The sequence below is a fragment of the Melopsittacus undulatus genome, chromosome 2 (genome assembly GCF_012275295.1).
Source record: "Melopsittacus undulatus isolate bMelUnd1 chromosome 2, bMelUnd1.mat.Z, whole genome shotgun sequence".
Classification (NCBI taxonomy): domain Eukaryota; kingdom Metazoa; phylum Chordata; class Aves; order Psittaciformes; family Psittaculidae; genus Melopsittacus; species Melopsittacus undulatus.
The window spans coordinates 84,887,291-84,911,931 of NC_047528.1; the positions used below are offsets into that span (position 1 = coordinate 84,887,291).

At 36.8% G+C, this 24,641-nt stretch overlaps 1 protein-coding gene across 1 annotated transcript in view; it reads right to left on the reverse strand.

Annotated features, from left to right (window-relative positions):
* The window catches only part of CFAP47 (cilia and flagella associated protein 47), a 285,559-nt gene that overhangs the window by 99,777 nt on the left and 161,141 nt on the right, over positions 1-24,641 (reverse strand). The window contains exon 51 of the mRNA XM_034074649.1: positions 18,166-18,303. Within this exon, the coding sequence (XP_033930540.1) occupies positions 18,166-18,303 (138 nt within the window). The remainder of the gene's footprint in view (positions 1-18,165; positions 18,304-24,641) is intronic.

Below are 24,641 nucleotides of genomic sequence, written 5' to 3' on the forward strand. Positions count from 1 at the left end.
AAAGAGCATAAACTGCTATTTAAACAGAAAATTAACAAGCTTGTCTCCCTGTCTTAAACCTTCCATGCAAAAACAAACAAGCAAACAAAACCCCCATAAAAGCAATGACAACTTTGACTGACAACTAAAAGAGGAGTCCTAAAATCTTTTCAAACACATCTGAAGCTGGCAGCCTGCCAAACTCTGTAGGGCTGATAGATGGTCAGGGTGGATGAACAATGTCCAAGTTACATAAGGCTGCAGCAGAAAAACCAAATTAATTCTGTGCAGCAGCATTTGTTATACAGGAGTTCAGGGGCTTCCTCTACCCATGCTAGAGCTTGTTTTGAGGGGAATGGTCACAGGGATCCTGCCATATTATAGTTTCAGGAGCAATGATTTTGGAGCAGACTGGTAATGACAAAAGCAGAAAATCACCTGGGCAAGATAGTCTGCCCAACAACTCTGGTCTAGTGCAACGTGTCCCTGCCAATGGCAGGGGTGATGGAAGTAGGTGATATTTAAGGTTCCTTCCAACCCAAGCCATTATGTGATTTTATGAATTCAAAAGGACCTCATGTATGAAAGTGTGGTCGTGCAAACAGGCATGTGACCCATTGCTTAATTTAACTGCAGGTACAATGAAATTAAAAGGCAAAGAACGTGCTGCCAATTTTTAGACAAGTCTCTGAGATGAGAAATTACAAATGTAAGCTTGTTTATACATTCTGAAGAAAATTATTAAGAATTATAGTAAGGGAGAGAAGCCACAACACACAAAACTATTTGAAATCTTTCTTCGACAAATTCACCACCTCTGCGAATAAGGGATATGTGGTTCATATAGTACCCTGGTTTTCCAAAAATCTATTTCTAAGGTCCCCTTCCAAAGGCTTGCAAGGAAACTAAGTTGCAGAAGAGGGAATATTAGAAGACGGTATTAAAATACAGAAACCAAAGAACAGGAATGGCTAATTCTCCCTATGAAGAGACAAAGAACGAAGTGAAAAGACTTGGTTTTGGTATGAAAAATTCCTAACCACTTTTTCTCCCTAGGATGGATATTTTAAGATTCTGTCTCTAGCAAACTGATCTGGAAACACTTCAAAACAACTGGAAGTGTAACTCCAATGTGCTAGGAGTACCTTCACTTTTATCCTAATGCACAGCCATATGTTTCATGGAACTGCTCTGTTACATGGCATACAGGACCAATTAACACATCTATGCTTCTACCAAGATATTTTCCATACAGATTTACAGCCTGCTTTGTTGTCTCTGATCACATATTTTTCCTCTATATTCCCAGCTTTCCTGAATCACTTTTCTGTACTTCAAAATTACATTCATGTAGAAGTTACAATACACTTGCTTTTCTTCTTCTTGCTTTTATATACAAATTCATTAATTCTGCCCACACAAATTGCTTAAAAGTACTGTAATTTCTGACATGTCTCAAAAGCAAAGTTTTTAGGTCGAAATGTTCAGTTTTGACTTCAAGTATTTAGAGCTATTGAAACCTTTTTCGTTTTAGGAAGGAACTCTTAATTTCTTTTTGTCCTTTTTATTCATTTGAATTTAGATTGATTTCTCTTTAAATTTTCCTCACTGCAACTTATAAACCAAAACCATCAGTTTTTCCTCCAGAGGGTTGAACAACTTTTTGTAATCCAGTCAGTTTGGTGTATTTAGTGATGCAAATAAGCTGTTCCCCCTGTGCATGATCTCTTAAGTTTTTTTTTCACAATTTTTTTAATGGTATGAAATTCTGCTAAACAAATCAGTGTTGTAAACCGTAAACTTTTAATCCTGTACTTTGCATCATATCCTGAAGAGTTAGCAGTTTTGAAATTCCCTCCCTTATATCCACAGCATGCTTTGCTCTACTCACTTGGATGAGAATACATTACTACCATATCAGCCACAAACTGAAAAATCGGTTCTCTCTTTCCCCTTTCCTTGTCCTTTCCTTAAAATTACTTTTCATCCTCTGTTTGCTACACCAGCCATTAAATGTGCCATCAAGCATCAGTGATTATATATCAGCTTAAAAATAGAAAAGATCCTTTTCTCCTGACTGGGACACAGCTGCCCATCATTCAGCTATATCACACATCACTGAGGATGAAAGAATATTCTGCCTGGTCTCCTGAAAAATGTAGATTTCTAGGGTGTTTTTGGGGTAGAGGAGATATGGACACAACCTGTAATTGGAATTACGCTGCTAAACACTAAAATATCTGTTTGAAATATTTTATCCTGATTTTACACACTTCTCATATTAACATCAGAAGTATGATTATTTAAACAAAAAGCTGAATTAAAGTGGTATTCCCAAATTCAATGTGTGTTCTTTCCACAGTATTTTTACCTAATATTTGCAGAGCTAATATAGCAATTTAAATATATATATATACATATTAGATTTTATTCCAACTTTAAATAAAACATCAACCACACTCTTAGATGTGCCTTTAAGGGTATGCTTTTTAGCAATAATAGACAAAGGAATAACACAGCTTAATTTTTTCATCTATAAAAAACTTTACATGCTGGTAGTTATCTAAATTCTCTTGAAATGAGAGAATTTGATACCCTTACATGCTGTTCTCACAGTATATGACGGCACTTTACAGAATTAAAAATATAAATTAAGACATTTTGCCTAGATCCCTGCAATACGTAAATATGTAATAGCTTCCAATATGTAAAGAGCTTACACTGCTAGCATAAGATAAATCGATATTTAGACTTCATTCTGCTCATGTGAAAACACAACATCCACAAGTAACCAACCCTATGTAGAGTCATCTCTTGAAGGACAAGAGCTGCTGTTCATGAGTCGGTTAATAAGTTTATGTCATATTTATTCTGTTTTTCATTTTTGATTTAGAATATATGATCAGACTAGCTATTAAGCACATGTAATGATTTATGCTCATTTTTTAAATTTTACAAGCCTTAGCAATCTAAGAATTACAGTAAAAGGACCTAATGTTTCTTCTGTAAAATTTTCCTGACAATTTAAGTTTCTCTACCATGTTAAATCCACAGAATTATATGCATATTTTGTTTTTTACACCTCAAAGTTTATTCCAGATACAAAACTAGTCACAGTAATCTGTCCAAAGACATGGAAACTCTTTACAATAAGGTTTTGGATAGTTCTTTTAACACTGTCTCTGGATAAATCCAGTTGGTTCATATGTGTGAGGTTCAAATTGCTATTTTTCTATTTAAGGAGCCTCATCACTCCACTGAAAACTGTTTATAAATTGAATCCTGTTTTAACAGCTTTAAAAAAAGTGTCTGTTATCTTTCAAGGCAGAACCCCAGAATCCCTTTTTTTCTTTTCTGCCTTCAATGCCGTCTTTCCAAATGAAGATCACCACCTTATGGTAGAAACGCAGATACCACTAGCCCATAAATCATATCCCCTTTTGCTAAACTTTCTCCAGAACTGTAAGGAGAAGAGAGAATTTTGACACTACAGAGAGCTTATTTCAAAGAAATGGATGACTAGAGCTGTTGACATCTTCCATTTCTGAAGCTCAGTCTTCCATGTTATTAATATAATCACAATATGATGTCATAACACCATATCTCAGTTAGACACCTTTATGCCACAAAGACACTTTCTCATCTCCATCTCCCAGCTAACAGGTTCATTCAGCAAATCTTCTACATCCATAGGATTTGGGGGGAAAAAGATCCCTATAATATAGAATAATCTTGATACCCTATATGAATTTTTTATGTCTTAATATAAGGATTTCACAGCTCTCCATTCTCCATTGCAGCTGGGTGATAGAACATAAAGAAAGCAAATTTGGTTAATCACCTTCTACAGGTTTGTAGGGGGTTTCTTTTTAGTCTCCATTTATATTGTGTTCTACACTTACCCAAGGCATGTACCTTTAATGAAATTTAGTCTAATCTGCTATCATCCATCTACTGGTGACACACAGACATTCATCTGCTGGTACACAGTGGGGCAGAATTTAGTGTCTGATCTCCTTCACATGTTAACTTTTTCCTGAGGAAGTCAAGGGGAGTAAACTCAGAGCACATGCCAGTATGCCATCCAGATACCAAGCACTCATAACACTAAGTAAATAGAGATATAACCAAGAGATCAAAATCAACAATAACACAGGCAGTATATTTGCAATATATTTGGCAATAGAATCCATCTCCCCTCATTTTTTTAAAGCTCTGCAGGAAGCATGACACAGATGAACACAAAGTATTCAAAGATAAAGAAAATTCCAAATACTGAACAGAAATTCAGCACTTATTAGCAACACAAGCCAAAAACTCACTGAATTTCTGGAATGAGCAAGGGTAATGTTCTATCATATTAACAGTTGTAGGAATAAATTTGAAGTACACAAAACCTATCAAAGTAGGTTCACAATGTCAATTACATTTCTTGACCCTACCTTCTTTAGTAAGAATATAAAGCCACACACTTAAAAGAACCTCAGACTTGCAACCTAAGCCACCCAAATACTCTCTGAACAAGTGGGATGGGCACTTGGAAGATGAAACAATCTACTACATAAGGAATCTGTCATGAATGAGCCACTGAAAATAAACAGAGCACCTCTGGGGAGCACTAGTAAGTTTCAAGTAGGATAGTCTGCATGTTTGGGAGCAGCCTGCACCTCAAACACTTGGTTTTCTCAAAAGCCTACCCTTACAGTATTATTTAATCTTTTACTGCTTGGCTTTATTATTCTTAGTCTAGAAGATTAACGTATCTCAGCTGTATATCTCAAAATCAGACCATTATCACAAGCAGAATCTTTGTGGTAATTTATGAGAAGATGATATGCTTTTAGCTAATACATCATGGTTTTAGAAGTTTGGATAGAAGCAAGAGGAACTGGAACTTTTCACTGATTAGAATAAATTTTATATAACTAGAGATTATATAGTGAAGTGATTGCTTAGAATACTAATGTGCTTTTAAAATATTGTTTAACTTCTAGTGTAAAGATAAATTACATTTGCTTTAAGAATGTTACTTGATTATTATAGTAACATTATTTCAAAGACCTGGCAAAGAAGGAAGCTGAAGGTAAATACAGGAGATGCTCAGGATAATCCAGTCTAAAAGTAAAAGGAGCACATCATTCCAAGGAGGGAGATAGACAAGAAAAGCTCCAGAAGAGAATAAAAGTCACAAAGTTGCTAACTGCTATGCAATGATGAAAAGACTTATGAAAAAAAAAATAGTATAAGAAGAGTGATCTTGAAGCTCAGAAAACAACTATTGCTAAATATTTTTTTTTATTTTAATTTTTCTTCAGAAAGATTTTTAAGGAAAATCAATGGTTACAATCATGACATGAACAAAAAGATTGCTACTAAAAGTGAACTCCCTGTCCGTAATGGAAAGAGTAACAAATGGTGGGCTTTAGTACATTTGAAAAGTATCAGGAAAACCTTACTATAATAATGGTTGAGAGGACAGGTTACCTGAGTCACTGCAGTCTTCATTAGTAAATAGCTCTAAAGAATATCCTAGAGGAATGGTGGTTAAATTCCACAAGAGAACAGGTTTTACTACCAGACTACACACAACTAACACACTCTCACATTCCACCAAAAACTTCAACACACACTCATTCAGTCATAATCTCTAGCTCATATGAAATTTGAAATCTTGGCGCAAATCTAGTAGATGTAACCATGATCATGCTCATGTCAACTACTTAACCCAATGAACACAAACAAGTTATGCTCTAACCTTTCCTGCTCCCACTTACTTCATACAACTTTTAAAATGACTCAAATTCTTAAGAGTTTTTTTTCCAAAGGCCTATTGATTTTTCTCCATTTGCCATATCTGGCTTTATTTCTATTGAGAACTTTTGATGATGATGACGATGGTGATACTATACATATTTTTTTTAAATCTTTGTCATTCTATATCTTAACTTTGGAATAATCCAAAGATAACTGTCTGTTTTTTGGCTTATAAAGACTCAGATAATGAACTGAAGGATTACTGCTCACTTCTATTATGATGGAATACAAAGCTGTTAAGGGCGATTATGAAAAAAGGGGTCCTTAAATTTCTCTGTGGGCTCTCTGGAGGGTTGGCGAATAATCAGTAATATTTAAAAATGCACATAAAGACAATACAAACAATGTAACAAGGAATGGGATGGGAAAGTGAACAGAAGGGAAAAGTGTTTTATGTCAGTGTAGCAGAAAAGCCACCAATACTATTTGCTTGAATACATTCCAAAAAATAACGGAGTAAAATAACCCAGATTTTGGGAATGTAAAGGGATTCTGCATCTTGGCAGAAACAGTATTCACTGGCTAGGTTTAGTAGAGCATTGCACATTTTAACAGGGTATAAACTGTGACTTATGCTAGGAAATCACTTGCCAGCTGAACAGCTTGGATAAGCTGTGTGCCACAGACATTTTGACATGTCTGAAAAAGTGAAATCCAGCTCAGAAGTTGTGTACACATAGTCACAGCTGACATACCCTTGGCACAATAGGATAAGTTGTATACAGATGACTTCCAGTCATGAAGATCCTTAAAATGATACTTAGGTATTTTTCTGTTCCAAATCAGTATGAATCCAAAATACATAAAATACAGACATATATACACATAATAAATATATTGTGTCAAAGAGAAAAACCTAACTGGTCATAGATCGGCCTTTTTTGGGTGGGTTTTTTTCCTTTTTTCCTTTTTTTTTTAATAAATGCCATTGTTATGCTACCTATTATGTCTTCATAAATTAAACTTGTTGGTTATTAAGGGCTCTTTGATATATAATATAAAACATCAATACACTGTGGCCAGAAAAATTCAAATATGAAATTAATATGATTTTAGAACTTGTAAAAGTCTTCATGGTACTGAAACAACATAACAATGTCTAGATAGTGTTTTTTTCAACTTTTTCAGTCAAACACAAGTTTTTGGATGAAATATAAAATTCATTAGTGAAACAATGTCCTGTTACAGGCAGAAAATCAAACTAGCAGTCAAAAAAAAAAAGGGGGGGGGTTACAGAAAAGAAGCATTCTTAAATCTCAGAAGTCTGCTCATAAATCTAGCACTTATTTATTGTAAAGGCTTAGCAAACCTTTTGTTTTTAAGTAAGTCTTGGCAGCTAAGGCTTGTTGGAATATCTTTAACAGTCCTCCAGGTGGTATGGTATCTTCTGCTGTGGAGAAATACACTTCCAAAAGTTAAATGTTCTTTATTATGATATTCAAAGTCATATTCTATTATTGTCAACACAATAAATACAAAATAACATTACTGGAGACAAAGCCCAGCTTTATGCTAGTGTTGTGTCACACAAGAAAATAACTGCTTTTGTGAGTTCCTGCACATACAAGCTCTTTCAAAGCTATACTCCATTAAGCAGCACAAGCCTCATTTGAGAGGCAAATGTCATTGAATCAATTGAATTATAGAAATCTGAAGTTTAGAAGCTGGAGTTTGCTGTAAAAACAATGACTTGATGTTTTTTTCCTAAAAGTTTTCTATTTCTTAGCTTGGAACTCAGCATCTTAAAAAAAATATCAAAAAGACACAAGAAACAGTGAGAACTACATACCTTCTATATACCTACTTCTATATATCTACCTACCTATACATACCTACCTATACATACCTACTATATACCTACATACATATTCAAAGATTTTACCCCTTCTAGTTACCACAAAAGTAAGTTAACAACATTTCCTGGAATACACATGAATTTCTATCTGAACATTTAACTATGACTTTGATTTTAATATATGAGTCTCCATGAAAATTCAGTGAGAAGACAGCTCATTTCCAAACAGGTCTCACTTTTAAATTCTCTACCATACACTAACAGGCTCACTGTATACAGTTTTCTTTGAGAAATGTGTTAAATCTTAAGGCTAAGAATGCCTGTTTTCTAAGTGAAGATATGTGAGAATTACAAAAATTATTTTATGCATCCTACAGAGTGATTCCTGACAACTATTCGAATTTTTTTATTCTGTATTTGCCAATAATTTTTTTCCATAATAAAGGTGGTATGCTAAAAACATTAAACAAAAGCATTTTATCAACCCTAATATAGTTTCATGGCAATGCAGCTAGGCAAATGCAAAGGCATTAAATCTGACAAGTGTCCATTTATTTTATTTTTCAGCATAACCCTTTTCAGGAACCTTTTAATCAAGTTCAGTGGGATTTGGATCAGTTTCCATTCTGAGCTTTGCTACAAAGTAGGCATTTGATTTCATTCTCCTAAGACAAAAAGGCAACTTCACACACACAAAAAAGGCAGTGTTATTCGTGGATAAAAAGAGTGTTCCCTGAAAAAGATATTATTTATTAACATAATTTTATGACCTGTTTAACATGTTTCTGCTAAGCACTTTAGGTCATTTTAGAAAAACTATGTTTATTTCTCTATACATAAAATACAAAATTAGTTATATGAAATAGAATCCTGACCACAACGATGAAGTGGGCAGATTTCCATTAGATTTCAGCAAAACTTATTGTAGAGATATGCAAACAATTTATGTTTTCAATAAAATAAGAAATGATGAAGTCAAATTCCATTAATTTTCAAGCAGAAGAGTTCATGTATTTCCATGCTAAATAAAACCAACCCTTCATTCATTTAATGGCTATTCTCTGCCTTATTTACAGAAGTTGAACTTTATCAGGCTACTCTTATTAAATTCACAATGTACTGGTGGACAAATAAGGTGCAGATAACTCATAAATCCAGAGAGTTTATTGAAAGCAATTCTCTAATTCAACCATAATTAATGTACATATATATCGCACTGTGAAAGAAACATTACTCATAAATAACACAAGTTTACATGAAGTGTTCCCAGGAACACTAATCATGCTTTTATAATCCAATCTAATTGTCAAAACTATAAAAGCCTTTGTAACCCCCTCCCCCAGAAACCCCAGGAATTATTTTACTTACTGCACTGTAACTATTTTATGAGGTTTGTCATTATTAGAGGCTGCATTTTTAAATGTGCATGAAGTCTGGGTATGAAATAATATGGATATAAGGAACCATGATACATTGCCAAAAAAAACACCTGGAAAGAAATTTACATATGCACTTTTCCCATATTTCATACACATTATGCACATTTTTAAAAAATAGTCAGAAATTGCTAGGTTGTGCATCCTACACATTATTTAGTACTGCACAAATCCACAATAGTGACATACAAATATTTATGCTAAATGCTTTTTCTTTAGCTGTACCTGTAAAACATCTGCTATGTAAAAAATACGGTTTACTGCAATTACAGCAATGTGATTACTATGTGAAGCCTAAAGCAAAAAATATGATGTTTTAAAGGATGCATTTTACAATTCAAAACAATGCAATACTAATTGTCATATTGTACAGCAAGTAACACTGATTTGAATGCAATGTCGTATCACTTTTAAAAAGTGGCAACAATGCTTATGTATATTCTAGAAGAGGGACTCTGAATGCAGCCTACATCTTCATATTTAGGAAGAAAAAGTGTAGTTTCTTTTAAAAAGAAGCAAACACTGTTCAGTACTATTTGATATGAAAACAAAAAAAACAAAAACAAAACTCTAAACAGTAAAAATAATGCTTTTCAAAGTTTGTTTTCAAGGATAATTTCCAATTTCCACTATAAATGCAAACATTAATTCTGAAAAATTAACATTAATTCAAATCCAATAAACTTTGATCTAAAGATTATAAACATGTAAGACACAGGAATCCCTGTGGTACTTGTAGACGTTTTTGCCTGTTCACCTACCTATAAAAAATGAGGGTCATTTGAAAGATCTTTGAGATCAGATATACAGCATAGCTCTTACAAACCATGCATTCAATAAACCCCAGTGTGACGCACAAAACATTATATGGAATCATAAAGAAAAAATGTTACATGAAGTCTATATAAATTTAGCGGTTGGAAATTAGACAAACCAGTTGAAAGAGAAGCATGAAAGTGAGATTTCTTTAGTCATCATGAAAAAATATGAGTCAAAAGTTCAGCAGAACAAAATAAGTACACCTCAGGGTAAAACATAACAGGAAGAAGCAAAAACCTTTCAGTGCAGATAAACGAGCATGTGCTCAGAAATCAAAATATCTCTCAAAAAATCTCACCTGAAAAAAAGGCCCACTATGTTTGTCTAGAGAAAAAATATTTGTGGATATGCAAGGTTACTATTGACAGTCAAACTAATATTCAGTAATCAGTAATATGAAATCTGACAGATACTTCAAGGTAAAGGAAAAAGATGTGCCAGCTCATTGCAAATCAGTTAATGTTTTGGGTGTGAACTGAAGTGTGATATTTAAGAGACAGAAAGACACCACAAAATATCTTCTATAGTATTTCCTCAGCTCACAGAAAAGCACAATGACTGCTAGCCAGATATAGTCTAGTATTTGACTTTTGATTTACCTATACACTTATTGTTACTGCATAAATAGCACCTGATCGTTTAGCTGAATTTAACCTGCAATTGCTTCTGAGAAAGAGCAAGACTCTGGGTCAACCTAGACTGAACAGTAAGGACCTACTGGCAGAGAATGCAGTACAAATGAATAAATTCATAGGTTCTTACGGAAATCAAGTGATGCTAAAGGCCAAAGGCTTCAGTAGGATACCCCTCAAAATGGTCACAAGGGCTTCTGAACTCAGGCAAACTTTCACTGTGATAATGCTAACATCACACAGCAACTGTATGCGCTCCAGCAAATGACTGCAGTGATTGAGGCTTTCCTGGCAACTGCTCTTTCCTGGTATCAGCAGTAGAATATGCAGTACTAGTAATCAACACAAACCAGTAACAAACATGCTTTGAACCTTTTTTCATCTCTGAAATGTTTATCTGAGGGAGATAAGTGTGACTTGTGAATATCTGAATTTTTTGTCGGAATGTTTAATGAATTATATTACAGAAAAACACGGAAAAGGCATACCAAAAGAACAAGGTTACTTGGTGAACTTCTTTCTACTTAGTCAAAAAAATCCCTTTCACAAAATTCTACTACAAAATCAGTGCCAAATGCCATAAACAGAAGTTAATAATGCCTTGCAAGTGCATCCAAATCTCTGAATTACACTTCTTGCACACACACATTCTCTGATGACAATATATAAAATGCCATCTGTCTTTTGCCACAGTGGGAAACAGTAGTTCCCTAATATTTATAATTTCATACATATGTCAAGAACAATTAGGGCTCTACTGTGCCCATAGAGAAAGCAAAGGAAATTTTTTGAGAAAGACAGTAGACACCATAACAAAAAAAAAAATAAAAAAAAAATCCCTGCATGAACAAGAAACACCTATTACCTACTCAGTAAAAATGTCAGAGTGGTCCTTTGCTGGTTGGTTAGGCAAACCTACCTTGTAATTGAATGCATGAGAATGAAGGAATATCCAAGTGTCTGGAGTAAATTAAAAGGCAGAATTCTATATGGGCTATTTATTTTGCAGCTACTAAAGTTAGAATAAAAGTCCTTTGCAAGTTCCAGCAGCAAACTACTGAGTGGACAAGACAATCTAGGATACAAGAGAAATTCATCCATGAAGAAACAATGAGGTGAACTTTAGAACTACCTAATTACAAACAGTCTTCAGGAACAACTTAGTTATAGCTTCAAAGGCAGACAACAGCAGTAGTAAGTGGTGTGAAATTGTCTGGTTATGAAACTATAACACTACTTGTAATTGAATGATAATGCTGGAGGGGGAGCCTGATAGCAAAATGAAAAATTAAATTAGGTTGGATGGAGAAATGTATTTTATTTTCAACTGTTGTTAATTAACACACTTTCTGCCATCTTAAAAACATAATTTTTACTCAACCTAATGTTTAAATTGGTATTTCTGCACTGCTCAGTTTTCAGAAACTTGCAACAAATAAATAAATACATAAACCCTTTGCTCTGGATTTGTGTATCTATACTGTATCTTAACTGTTGGATTGCCCTACCAGGCTCTGAGAATGTATATGCAATTCTTTTCTCTGCTTGAGGACTGAACATACACCCTGAAGGAAATTGTTCTTACCCCTAAGCAATAGGATATTCTAAGTAATTGCTCTTAAACAATCTAGTTGATGTTACTGTAATCTGAATCTGTCATCATAATAATTATATTCATGTAATAGACTGAAGTAACTATTCAGACAGAAAAAGAACACACTGTAGAAGGCATTTAAAAAGCCCCAATGTATTTAATTAAATTCCACTTATGAAGTGTCCTAAATATTAAAGTTTGACTTTTTTTTCTGGTTCAGTGCATACTTTCACAGGTCATAGCAACTGAAACAGCACGAATAGAAGAGACTTTCCTCTAGGGATCTTCCCCTCTGTCCTCTCTTCACTCCATTATCTTCCACCCTAGACGTGCTTATATGACTGTTAGGGACTGATAAATGTTAGTGTTCTTTTTCATGACAATTATGTGCTCCCTGTGCATTTATAATTCAGTACTTGCTAAGGGGAAAAATAAGAATTGTTTGCAAGCATGACAAAGTAGAAAAGGCAAAATGATGACCTAGATAAAGAGCAAGGGCAGTGTCTGGTAAAGGAAACTACTGCTCTGTTCCTAGCTCTTTTACTATTTTGTTTCAAAAATCCTTATTTTTTATAAAGGTTTACACTTGGACCTGTCACGTTAGCCCTATCCCTGAAGAGAGGATTAGATGGTGAAAAAATTTAAGTGCAATTCTGTTGCACAGATTCTGCTGTGTTTCAATGCACACCTGTCATTTCACAGATGAACTTAAAAGGGATGAGCAGAAGTCCAGAGTGCATGAAGACATTTAACCATGACAAATATACCCATTATTTTTGCTCAAGACTTTTTCTCCCCAGACTATTATTTCGTTAAATGGGCTACTGATTGACAAAATTCCATATATACACAAATATTTGAGATCTGCCAGACATAACAGAATTAATGTGTTTCTCAGTAATATAGCTATAGTTTATATAGACTATCAGAAAAAGTAAAATTAATTTCACAGATATTTTTACTTAGGTAAGATAATTTAATCTATTTGTAAGCTAATGCAATCCTACATGCTATAACCAAAAACATACAGATGTACAGGTGTACAAATGGAGTGACCTATTTGTGGGTAGGTCAGAGGCACCATTACTAGGCTTCTCAGCATAGCAATTTTAAAACACCTGCTGCATGGAGAATGACGTAACCTAAAGTTCACCGGAAGCATTACACTGTGAGCAATTACAGACTGCTTTTGTTATTAATTTTAAATGGGCTACCACATTTTGTTTGCACAGATTTTTACTGCACACATACCATGCACCACAAAATTCCATGTGGGCCATCTATCCTTGAAGCACTGCTACACTGTTTCAGAACAACAGGTTAGTTTATTAGGGGAATCAAGCTGTTGCAAGTCTCAAAAGAGCACAGGAAAATGTGTTAACACTTAGCAGACTCTAGTAGGACACCTACTGAGAAAGCTAACAATTGAACATTCTTTTTGACAGAGGAAAAAACATAAAAACCGCCTAATCCCTAATGTTCTGCATATGCTAAACTATCCCCAAAAGCTCGTATGCACCAGCATAAGCATAGCTGCAAGTGCTAAAATGGTATCTAAAAAAAAGCAAGCCTTCTTTGGTATTTTACATTTTCAAATATGCATGCAGTTTACACAGAGATATTTTTCTTTGAATATTTTTTCTATATCTTTTTTTTCCTGAAGAGAGTGACTCAATTAGAACAAGCCAATCTGATGGTGGAGTGCAGTATGCTTGGATATACAGTGTGCAGATTAGACTGAAAAGTAGCTTAAAGAAACAATCAAAATTTATGAGGTACATAACTTTTAAGGATATTCGTGTTAGATAGTAATTCCAGAAATAAATATGCATGTGAGATATATCAATTATACCTTTAATATGTTAAAGGTATATTAATCATGTTACTGTATTAATACTTACTAAATCCTAATATTTACCATTGTATACTCAGTTCCTACAATCTTTTAAAAATTATCATGAATAAATGCAAAGTCTTATTTTAAAGTGTTGCCATCCTGAGTACTGTTTTCCTCTTAATCACCTTTAACAGTTGCTAGCACAAAGAAATTATTTCAATATCTTCTATAAGTGAATACCCCGGTGTGTTACCACAAATGTTCAGCTCTCAGTGATTGATTTCAGGTCTGAAAGCCTGGAAGGACCACATATGCAAGAATCATTACTTTTCAAAGGTGTCACAATGAATCTACTTGAAAACAGGTTTTTTTAAAGACCAATAGAAAGACACTTAACTGCCAGAAACATTATGAGAACTACAGTGACAATGTAGACTAGAAAATGTCACCAGTTATTGAAGGCCTGTCTGAATCATAAATTAGCTTTAAAAAGATAATTAAAACAGGCTTTGCCAAAATGAATGTCTTGCCTAACCCTTCGGACTATGCTTTTTTATTATGGCTTATTCACAAGTAGTGTATCTTTTTGATGCTACTCCTTTCAAGTACAAAGAAATCCAAAAAACTTGGCAATGGTATAAAAATGTAAATGCATTCCATAAGACAAACACAATGGGAAGTACAATCTTTTGATAAAGGCAGTGCTCAGGGCAGCCAGAGTAAGACAACAGCACATGCAAAATTCCCCTGTGTTCTACAAATATTCTGTATCTGTAGTGCTCAGCTCTATGAGACATCACCACTGGCAGGAACATTAAAAGCTCTTGCTTAAATGCCAGCTCTGTGTTAAGCCTTGCTGGTTGAGAAAGGGATTCTGGAAGAATAGAGGAGGATTTTCAGTTGCAGTGCAAATCTTAGCCACTGCAGCAACTGCCCCAACTTCTCACTCTTAACTCCTCTTTACAGGGGAGCTGTTGGAACAGATACCTGAGGAGGGCTGAGCTGGTCTAGCAGAAGCTGAGCCAAACATCCTCCCTATTGCACACATGCTATACAACAAAGAGTGCAAAACAGGGGTAATTGTGCAAGGACAGTTCAGTTTAAGAAGTTACCACAGGCTCCATAGTAGAGTAGAAGAATTTCCTCTACTTTGAAAGGGAATTTTGACAATTCAGCAGACTCTGAAGCAAATATCTATTAATGACTAATACCAATTTATGATTTTAGCACTTCAGATATAGAAATATCTAAAAATAAATCTTACATGGAAGAGCAGCTTCATCCTACTTTCAGTCTTAGCAACCACTTAGTCTTGTTTCACTTTCGGCTCTCATAAGAAAAAAAAACCTAGGACCTCTTCTCTCAAAAGACAGAAACATGCTTTGGAAAGAGCTAAAACCCCACGTCAGTGTAGAAAGGGGCAAGCCCCTGTCACTAGTTTTGGTTTGTTTTCTTTTTCTTCCCCTGGTATAAGGCAGCATAAACAGGATTTGTCATAAGGATTGCTGTATCAGTGGTTTTCACTGCAAGCATTAAAGTGTTTTTTCTTAACTACATATGAAGGAAAAAGAGATCCTAAAACAAATTATGCATTTTGGAAGAGCATAATAAGTTATTTTGGTAGAAGTTATGAAAATAATATATGAAAACTATTCTAGAAATTATCGTCTTTTACAGTAATACCTACAATGTCATTTGGAGGGGGAAAAAAAGATTAAATACATGTACAATTAAGATGTATATTGAATATGGGTATCTTAAGATGATATTGAATGTTAAGGTGTGTATATCAAGGTAATTGTTTCTAGTATGTTTAAAAGGAATAATTTCCACTGAGTGACAGCAAGACAAAAATGTTTGCTGGACATATGTTTATCATTAGAAATCTTTTTCTAACCTTATTCACCTATGGACAACCTCACACTTGTTTTGGCTGCTACCAAATCAGGTTTGTATATTAATTTCCACTACATCAGAAATTTACTTTTTTCTGTTAGCCCAGGTTGGTAACAGGTATCCTTGGGGATATCTTCAGTGTGTGATGTCTTTGGTCTAATGCAAGTGGTTTGCATCCTACTATTGGAGTGCACCTTGCAATTAAGAAAAAACACAGAAATATCCATCAGTCATTCTACTCTGAAAAGCCACAGAATAATTATCTTTTATTAAAAACTACAGTAACAATATAGATGTAAAAGAAAACTGTGTCGGATAAAGATAAGACTGTTAGTTCCCATTTGAAGTAAGTTCAAAATACACTAGTACTATTATATAACTTATATCACACCTTGTTATATTTCACTTCTATTTAGGTATTTTCAGCAGATACTTTCCCCAGCTGTAAAAGTTACAGATGTCTAGCACAAATGAATAGCTGTGACAGACAACAGTATTTTGTGAAATGACCAGAAACCGTTGGTTGTTTTAAAGGTGAGGTAGAAGCTTGCTGCTCCTAATCACCCACCAACACATTTGAAAAACATATTCTAAATGCATAAGTAGATCTGTCAGTCTCACATTGTTAATGGGGAATCAAACTAAGTTAAAGGCTTATCAATAATAATAGCAAACAGCGAACTTGGATTTTCTAAGAACAATACCCTCAATTCAAAGTTGGGGCTGTTTAGCTTGCAGAAGAGAAGGCTGCGTGGAAACATCCTAGCAGACTTCCAGTATCTGAAGGGGGCCTACAAGGATGCTGGAGAGAGACTCTTCACTAGGGACTGTAGTGACAGGACAAGGGGTAATGGGTTAAAACTTAAACAGGGGAAGTTTAGATTGGATATAAGGAAGAAGTTCTTTACTGTGCGGGTGGTGAGGCATTGGAATGTGTTGCCCAGGGAAGCTGTGAATGCTCCATCCCTGGTAATGTTCAAGGGCAGGTTGGATGAAGCCTTGGGTGACATGGTTTAGTGTGAGGTGTCCCTGCCCATGGCAGGGGGGTTGGAACTAAATGATCTTAAGGTCCTTTCCAACCCTAACTATTCCATGATTCTAATTCATATCAGTGATAGGCACAGTACTAAGAAAACCACTCAAACTCCTATTTTCTTACTTAACCTTCTATTTTTAGTTACTTTCAATTACAGTCTCTACCAGTTTCAGACTGATGATTCCTAACTTTTTGCAAAGCCTATCTCATAATTAGAAGAGTCTAGTTTGGACAATAGAAGCATAAATGAATTTATTAACATTTTCAGGCTTTCAGTAGAGATTGAAGATTCAGTAGAGATATGCCTGAGTACTTGGCATCACCCTAGATGTTTTTAATATTAATTCCTCCTAACATCTTGAAATCTGCTAATTCTTATATCTACTTCTTTGCCTGCATCTGTTACCATAATTTAATCCTTGTTAAAATTTAAAATTCATTTTAAAACTAGATAAATTCTGTTAAAGTGAATATACAGTTATAAAGAAAACAAAATGATCTCGAGTTGCAATCTCTCCTCCATTTCCTAAAAAACAAATATTGATTAAAACAACTTATTTTTCAGGTTAAAAAGAACTTTCCTTGATAGCTTTGCATGAAAGAAACAGGCTTTAGCCATGTAACATAGTAGTGATGGATAATTTAAATATATTCCAAATTAGTTATTAAAAGCATAAAAAGCACAGTTAATTCCATAGTCAAAGCTTTACTTACAAATGTACAGAAAAAAAAGGATAAATTAATGTTAAAAAAAAACAAAAACCCAAACAAAATCCCTGCCTTTGGGGTGCACATTTGTAATCACAAAAGCATTCCACAGGAATGCTTGAAATCTCAAAAATTATGCAGAAAGTAGGAGGTGACAATCTGAATGTAACTGGGTATTCTGGAATTTTTTCCTAGATTTAACTGTAATTGACCAAAGGACTGTCTATGACTGACAGTTACAAGTAAGTTTTTTTCTACAGTGTAATGAAATGAAGCAATATGAATGTCAGAAACAGCCTGCTTTGACATCAGCACTATTAATATTATTGGATACGTTTAAAAGAAAGCATTTCATAAATGCTGCCCCTCTCCAACAAGAAGTGAAATTCAGTGATGTGACTGTAAAAAAAAAAAATTCTGAGTTTAAAATTTCATTAAAATTCAAAATTCTTCAGAAATCATAAAATGAGAAGTTTCACATGTGTCTGAAAGAAACATTTGACTTAACACTGTTTGCAGGCATGTGACCTGGCATACTAAAGACACATTAAGTTTAAAAAGAAATTATAAGTTTATACAAACTGACAATGAATTTACTTAACCACAGTAATAAACATACCCATGTTTGCTGCATCAACAGTTTGTGGTGTCTCTGCTGACAATTTCTGAAGGGCCTGTTCACCATCTGTCTTCTCTGGTGAGCTGTTATGTCCAGACTGCTGTTGGTCTTCAACTTCAGCAACAAATGAAATTACACCTAAAACGAATAGATAGCAGGTGTTATATTAGGCAGGGCATTAGCTTCATAAAACACACTGCCAGACACGTATGAGTATTTCCTCACTTCAAAACTAATAAAAAATGAAATAAAACTTCCACTCCAGGTGTCAGCCATGCAAATATAATTTATGGTAATAAAAAAAATACATCTTGAGCACACGGAAATTAACCATTTTATTCTCCTAAAAGTGTTGTGTAACTACAATAAAAAAATATAACCATTATGGTATTATAGCTCATGGGAATGAAGTCTGAGGAAAATGTTCAAGGTATATAAATATTAATGCAAGAGGACATGTTTGATGGCACTAATAGCTAGCGGATTTTAGAATTACTAATTAATCTGATTTTATGTCTCAATATATAATCCTATAATCTTGCTCTATTGCAGCATGATATTAGAGAGAAGCAAAGTGCAAGAGAAAGACTTCATTAATTTTAAATACTATCCTAACTACCAATATACTTGAAAGATGTCAACAATTATATGAACAATTTTGCTACGCTTCTTTTTAAATTTAAGTAATTTTTCGTTATAGCTCTTGTTTCCAGTGACAATTTCAAAATTCTGTGCTGTGCATATATGCATGTGAGAGAAAGGAACAGGACATGAGTGTTCACAGTTTTAAAATTTTTATTTCATCAGTCAGTAGGAGGATGGTAAAACAAACATAACTTTTTTGGCTCTGCACAAAACATGCTCTCAAAAGCATCAACGTAATTGGCCGAAGAACGCTGAATAATTAATTTCTATGTGCAGCAGCTCTTGGAACACTTGAAAAGTTCCAGATCTGTAAATTATTAATCCTCAAGAATATTTCAAGAGCTAGTGGAAGAAATATGGTAACTAAGATACTACTTGAATTGCTGAACCACTTTGCCGATAATCCAACAATAGCACCATCAAGAAATCAGTGAAGAATTGACCTATAATTGCTGACACTCAATTTTCCTTCTTTGTGGAAAACAGATCTCAAACAAACAGAATTGATAAAAATGAGGCTAAAATCCTGATGGATAAAGGTAACTGGATTGATATAATGTATTCAGATCTCCACAAGGCACTCAATTAAATCTGTGATACTTCAATAAAAAATAATGAGATTACTACAGATGGCATACGTTTTTAAACTCAGTGTATCTCCTCAATCTTAAAATATTCATAACTTGCCTTTCATAAATAACAAAACAAAAAAAAAGTGTCTTAATATTATTAATATAGGAAGTATTCCTAAGTAGACTGCTCTCATGGTTCAGGAGTGAATGGTGAAATCCAATGACCACTACTGGAGATTAAGATAGCTGATGACACATAAATATATTTATTCAAATTATGGACTACAAAAAATTCCAATAAAAAGGTGCTTAGCAGAACGGGAAAAGCGTTTTATACAATGAAGTGTAACAAAGAGTCCCTAGCACCCTATGAGGCAATTAAAATATATATGGGACAGGTGCAAAACCATTGCATCAAAAATGACAGATTTAAAATAACAAAAAAGCATGTTTACATTTTTCATAAGATTCTGCTGAACTGGTTTCTATGTTATGAAAAGGCTTTGACACAGGAAGTTTTAGGTTTTCTGCTGTATACACAGTGCCATCCTGTAGAATCCACTGTAGCTTACACTGTTGTCAGTAATGCCAGCAGCATCTTATGTTACCTTATTGATACTGAAAAGCAACTGATAAATGATCATTTGTTCATGCACAACAGTTCCCAATGTTTGAGGATCTAATTCTTACATCTAGTTGCTCTTGTGTGCCATGTTATATAACGTAACTTGTCAAAATATCGTGCCTGACAACATCACAAAGATATAATTCCCACTGATTCAATTGGCCACACTACTATGCCACCATTAAGTACATCAGAAAACACCACTCCTCAGCTGTCCTTTGGCATATATATAAAATATATAAAAGATTAAACTTGTCAAATCAACAATGCAAGTATTCCTAGAATGACTCTGAAAATTAATAATTAAAAATTACATAACTGTGCAGGTTTTCTTTTTGCTGATACAACATTGCTTTAAATGCTTCTTGTTCAAAACCAAATTCTGAAGCTTTACTGCCCACTCTTTAAACATTTTATACAACTTCAGTCCACATATTAATACTGAACCCTTGTTTTATATTGTTTCAGAGAAGATGCAACCCTTTAAAAGAAGGCAAGCTCTTCTATTTCCCAATAAAATTTTAAACGAAACACCACATGTTAGACTGACTCATATAGGCTATAAAGTACAATACCTCAACCCCAAATTCACTTCAAAAAGTAAGAAATACTCAACTTTTTCTTTTTCTGTATAGTTTTAATGGACTGTTTGAAAGATTCGTTTTGTACATGATTATTTTCTGGTGCAGAGAGATAATAAAAGCCCAAAATATCCCAATATATTAACTGAAAAGAAGAACAGAAAGCTATGTAGCCATGGAATTCACAATATGAAGATATAGAAATGTTGAGCTTGTGGTTTAAATATACCAATATGACACGAATAAGTATAGGTCGTGGGAGCAGGAAGAGGGTTTCTATGCTTATCTCTTTTTTTCTGACCAATGAAATAGATGTATTGTTGCTGCCTAAGAAAAGCTCTACCAAAGAGATCAGGTTCTTCAGGAACCTCCTTAGTAAGGTTCCATGGGATATAGCCCTAGAGAGCAGGGGGGCCCAAGACTCTTGGTTGATATTCAAGGATCACCTGCTACAAGCTCAGGAGTGTTGCATCCCAGCTAGAAGGAAGTGCAGCAGGAGGGCCAGGAGACCTCCTTGGGTGGATAAGGAGCTGCTGAGAAAAATTCACAGGAAAAAAGAGGCTTATTAAAGGTGGAAGCAAGGACAGGCAGCCTGGGATTAATATAGCAATGTCATCTGGGAAGCTAGGGACCAGTTAGAAAAGCTAAGGAGCAGTTAGAGCTAAACATGGCTAGGGATGTTAAGGATAACAGGAAAGGATTCTACAGATATGTAGCGAATAAAAAACAGACTAGGGACAACACAGGCCCCCTCCAGAAGCCATCAGGATAACTGGCTACACAGGATTTGGAGAAGGCTGAGGTTCTGAATGATTTCTTTGCCTCGGTCTTTACTGGCAAAGGCTCTGATCAAACCACCCAAGGCTTGGAAGGCAGACACAGGGACTGTGAGAATGAAGACCATAAATCCACTGTAGAAGAGGACCTGGTTTGAGACCATCTTAAGAACCTGAACGTGCACAAGCCCGTGGGACCTGATGAAATCCATCCACAGGTCCTAGAATCATAGAATAGTTAGGGTTGGAAAGGACCTTAAGATCATCAAGTTCCAACACCACTAACATGGGCAGGGACACCTCACACTGAACCATGTCACCTAAGGCTCCATCCAACTTGGCCTTGATCACCACCTGGGATGGAGCATTTGCAGGTTCCTGGGCAACGCATTCCAGTGCCTCACCACTCTCATAGTAAAGAACGACTTCCTTATATCCAAACTAAACTTCCCCTGTGGAAGTTTTACCCTGTTACCCCATGTCCGATCGCTACAGTCCCTAATGAAGAGTCCCTCCTCAGCATCCCTATAGGCCCCCTTCAGACACTGGAAGGCTGCTATGAGATCTCCACGCAGCCTTCTCTTCTCTAGGCTGAACAGCCCCAACTTTCTCAGCCTGTCTTCATATGGGAGGTGCTCCAGTCCCCTGATCATCCTCGTGGCTCTCCTCTGGACTTGTTCCAACAGTTCCATGTCCTTTTTATGTTGAGGACACCAGAACTGCACACAATGCTCTAAGTGAGGTCTCACAAGAGCAGAGTAGAGGGGCAGGATCACCCCCTTGCACCTACTGGTCACGCTCGTTTTGATGCAGCCCAGGATACGGCTGCCATTCTGGGCTGTGAGCACACACTGAAGCCAGCTTATGTTAAGTTTCTCATTAACCAGCACCCCCAAGTCCTTCTCCTCAGGGCTGCTCTGAATCTCTTCTCTGCCCAACCTCTAGCTGTGCCTGGGATTGCTCTGACCCAGGTGCAGGACCTTGCTCTTGTCATGGTTAAACTTAATAAGGTTGGCATCAGCCCACCTCACAAGCGTGTCAAGGTCCCTCTGGATGGCATTCCTTCCCTCCAGCATATCAACCGAACCAGAAGCTTGGCAAACTTGCTCAGGTCGCACTCAATCCCACTGTCCCTGTCACCAACAAAGATGTTGAAAAAGCCCGCTCCCAGCACAGATCCCTGAGGGACACCACTCCTTACTGGTCTCCAGATGGACATTGAGCCATTGACCACAACTTTTTGTGTGCAGCCATTCAGCCAGTTCTTTATCCACTGAGTGGTCCACTTATCAAATTGATGACACTCCAATTTAGAGACAAGGATGTCATGTGGGACAGTGTCAAACGCTTTGCACAAGTCCACGTAGGTGATGTCAGCTGCTCTACCCGTGTCCATCAGTTACATAGCCCCATCATAGAAGGCCACCAGATTGGTCAGGCAGGATTTACCCTTAGTGAAGCCATGCTGGCTGTCACCAAGCATCTTGTTGTTTTTCATGTGCCCTAGCATGCCTTCCAGGAGAATCTGCTCCCAGAATTTGCCTGGCACAGAGGTGAGACTGACTGGTCTGTAATTCCCTGGCTCATCCATTTTCCCCTTCCTGAAAATGGGGGTTATATTTCCCTTTTTCCAGTCCTGGGGAACTTCACCTGACTGCCATGATTTTTCAAATATGATGGACAGTGGCTTAGCAACTTCATTCGCCAGCTCCTTCAGCACCCACATATGGATTTCATCAGGTCCCACGGACTTGTGCACGTTCAGGTTCTTAAGATGGCCTCAAACCAGATCCTCTCCTAGTTCCATGTTCTTCTTGCGTTATGATACTTCACTGAGGGTTTTAAAACTATTCTACAGAGCTGAGTCACTTCCATGTGTTTCATGAGTGTTGCAGGGAAAACCTGATCGGGCCAGACAGCTTAAACAAATTGGGAGCAAAACACTTTGCTGAGCTTTCCAGAACGTGGAATTAGGCACCACTCAGTGAAGTGTTGCATTCAAGCAGTAACACAAGAGGTAGACCCCAGACTAGACACATGAACATTTACAAACACAAGCAAATATCTAAACACCCTATGCTACAAACATTACCCTGTGTAAGAAACACAGAGGAGTTTTCTTGAATTCTCCTTTCCAAGAAGACCTCATCATAAGCAGTGGAGTAGCAAATGCCACATGGTGTATTGGTAAGGAGTGGTGAGGAAATGCTGTATGCTATCTACGTTCCTGCAGAGTTCATGCAGATGGAGCCCAAACCCCATTCCTTTCACCTTTGGGATCGCCACAGTCACATGACTGTACGTGGTATCAAAGCCTTTATGGATACGGTCTGAAGATACAGATTTATTTACAGGGACACACCGCAGTGATGCCCAGTGTGTGGCCACCATGGGCAGGGACATCCCCCTGCGCCTCCTGGGCACAGGCACTGCCTCAGGGCCAGCAGCCCAAAGGCCATTCTCCAAGGGATGCTGGGCAAAGGGGCAGCGGCAGCAGCAGGGCTGCAGTGGGCAGGGCTGCGGGGGCCCCGTCCCCCCCCCGTGTCATAGTGCCAGCACCCAGCAACACAGCATCACAATGCTCTGGGGCAGGATGAGTCCAGCGCCCTCCCCTGTTCCACTGCCAGAGTGCCTGGCGCTGCCAGCAGGACAGAACTGGCAGCCTGAGGGCATCCGAGAGGAAGTGCTTGGGGCAGCGGGGGAATTCCTGGGAGGAGGGAGGGGGTTGATGAGGGGAACACTTGAAGCTGCACGAAGATGTGGGAGGTTCTGTGCTGCAGTTGCAGCTCCTGGAGGGGCCACGCTCAAAGCTCATCTGATGGATGGAAATCCTGCTTCAGTCATGGGGAGCTCGCTGTCATCATCTGCTGGGCACCGGGGAATTGCTTGTGGGGTGGGCTGAGGGAGGGAGCGCTTGGAGCTGCACGAAGATGCGGGAGGTTCTGTGCTGCAGTTGCAGCTCCTGGAGGGGCCACGCTCAAAGCATCATCGAGGGATCCTGCTTCAGTTATCGGGGAGCTCATTGTCCTTACCTTCTGGGGAGAGAGTGGAAGTAGCCAGAAGATAAAGGATGCAGAGGTGGCTCAGTGCCCTCCCCCAGTGCTCTGGAGCTCCCACTGCCAAGCACAGCAAGGATTCGTGCTCCGAGGATTCATCAGGCCAATGGCATTTTGCTGTTGGTGGAAGTCCCTGAGATGTCTCCTGGTGGAAGCAGAAAAAGCAGTGCCAGTGTCCCTTTGTCCCCTTGCAGGCGTAAGCAGCGTGTGGACCGGGAGCA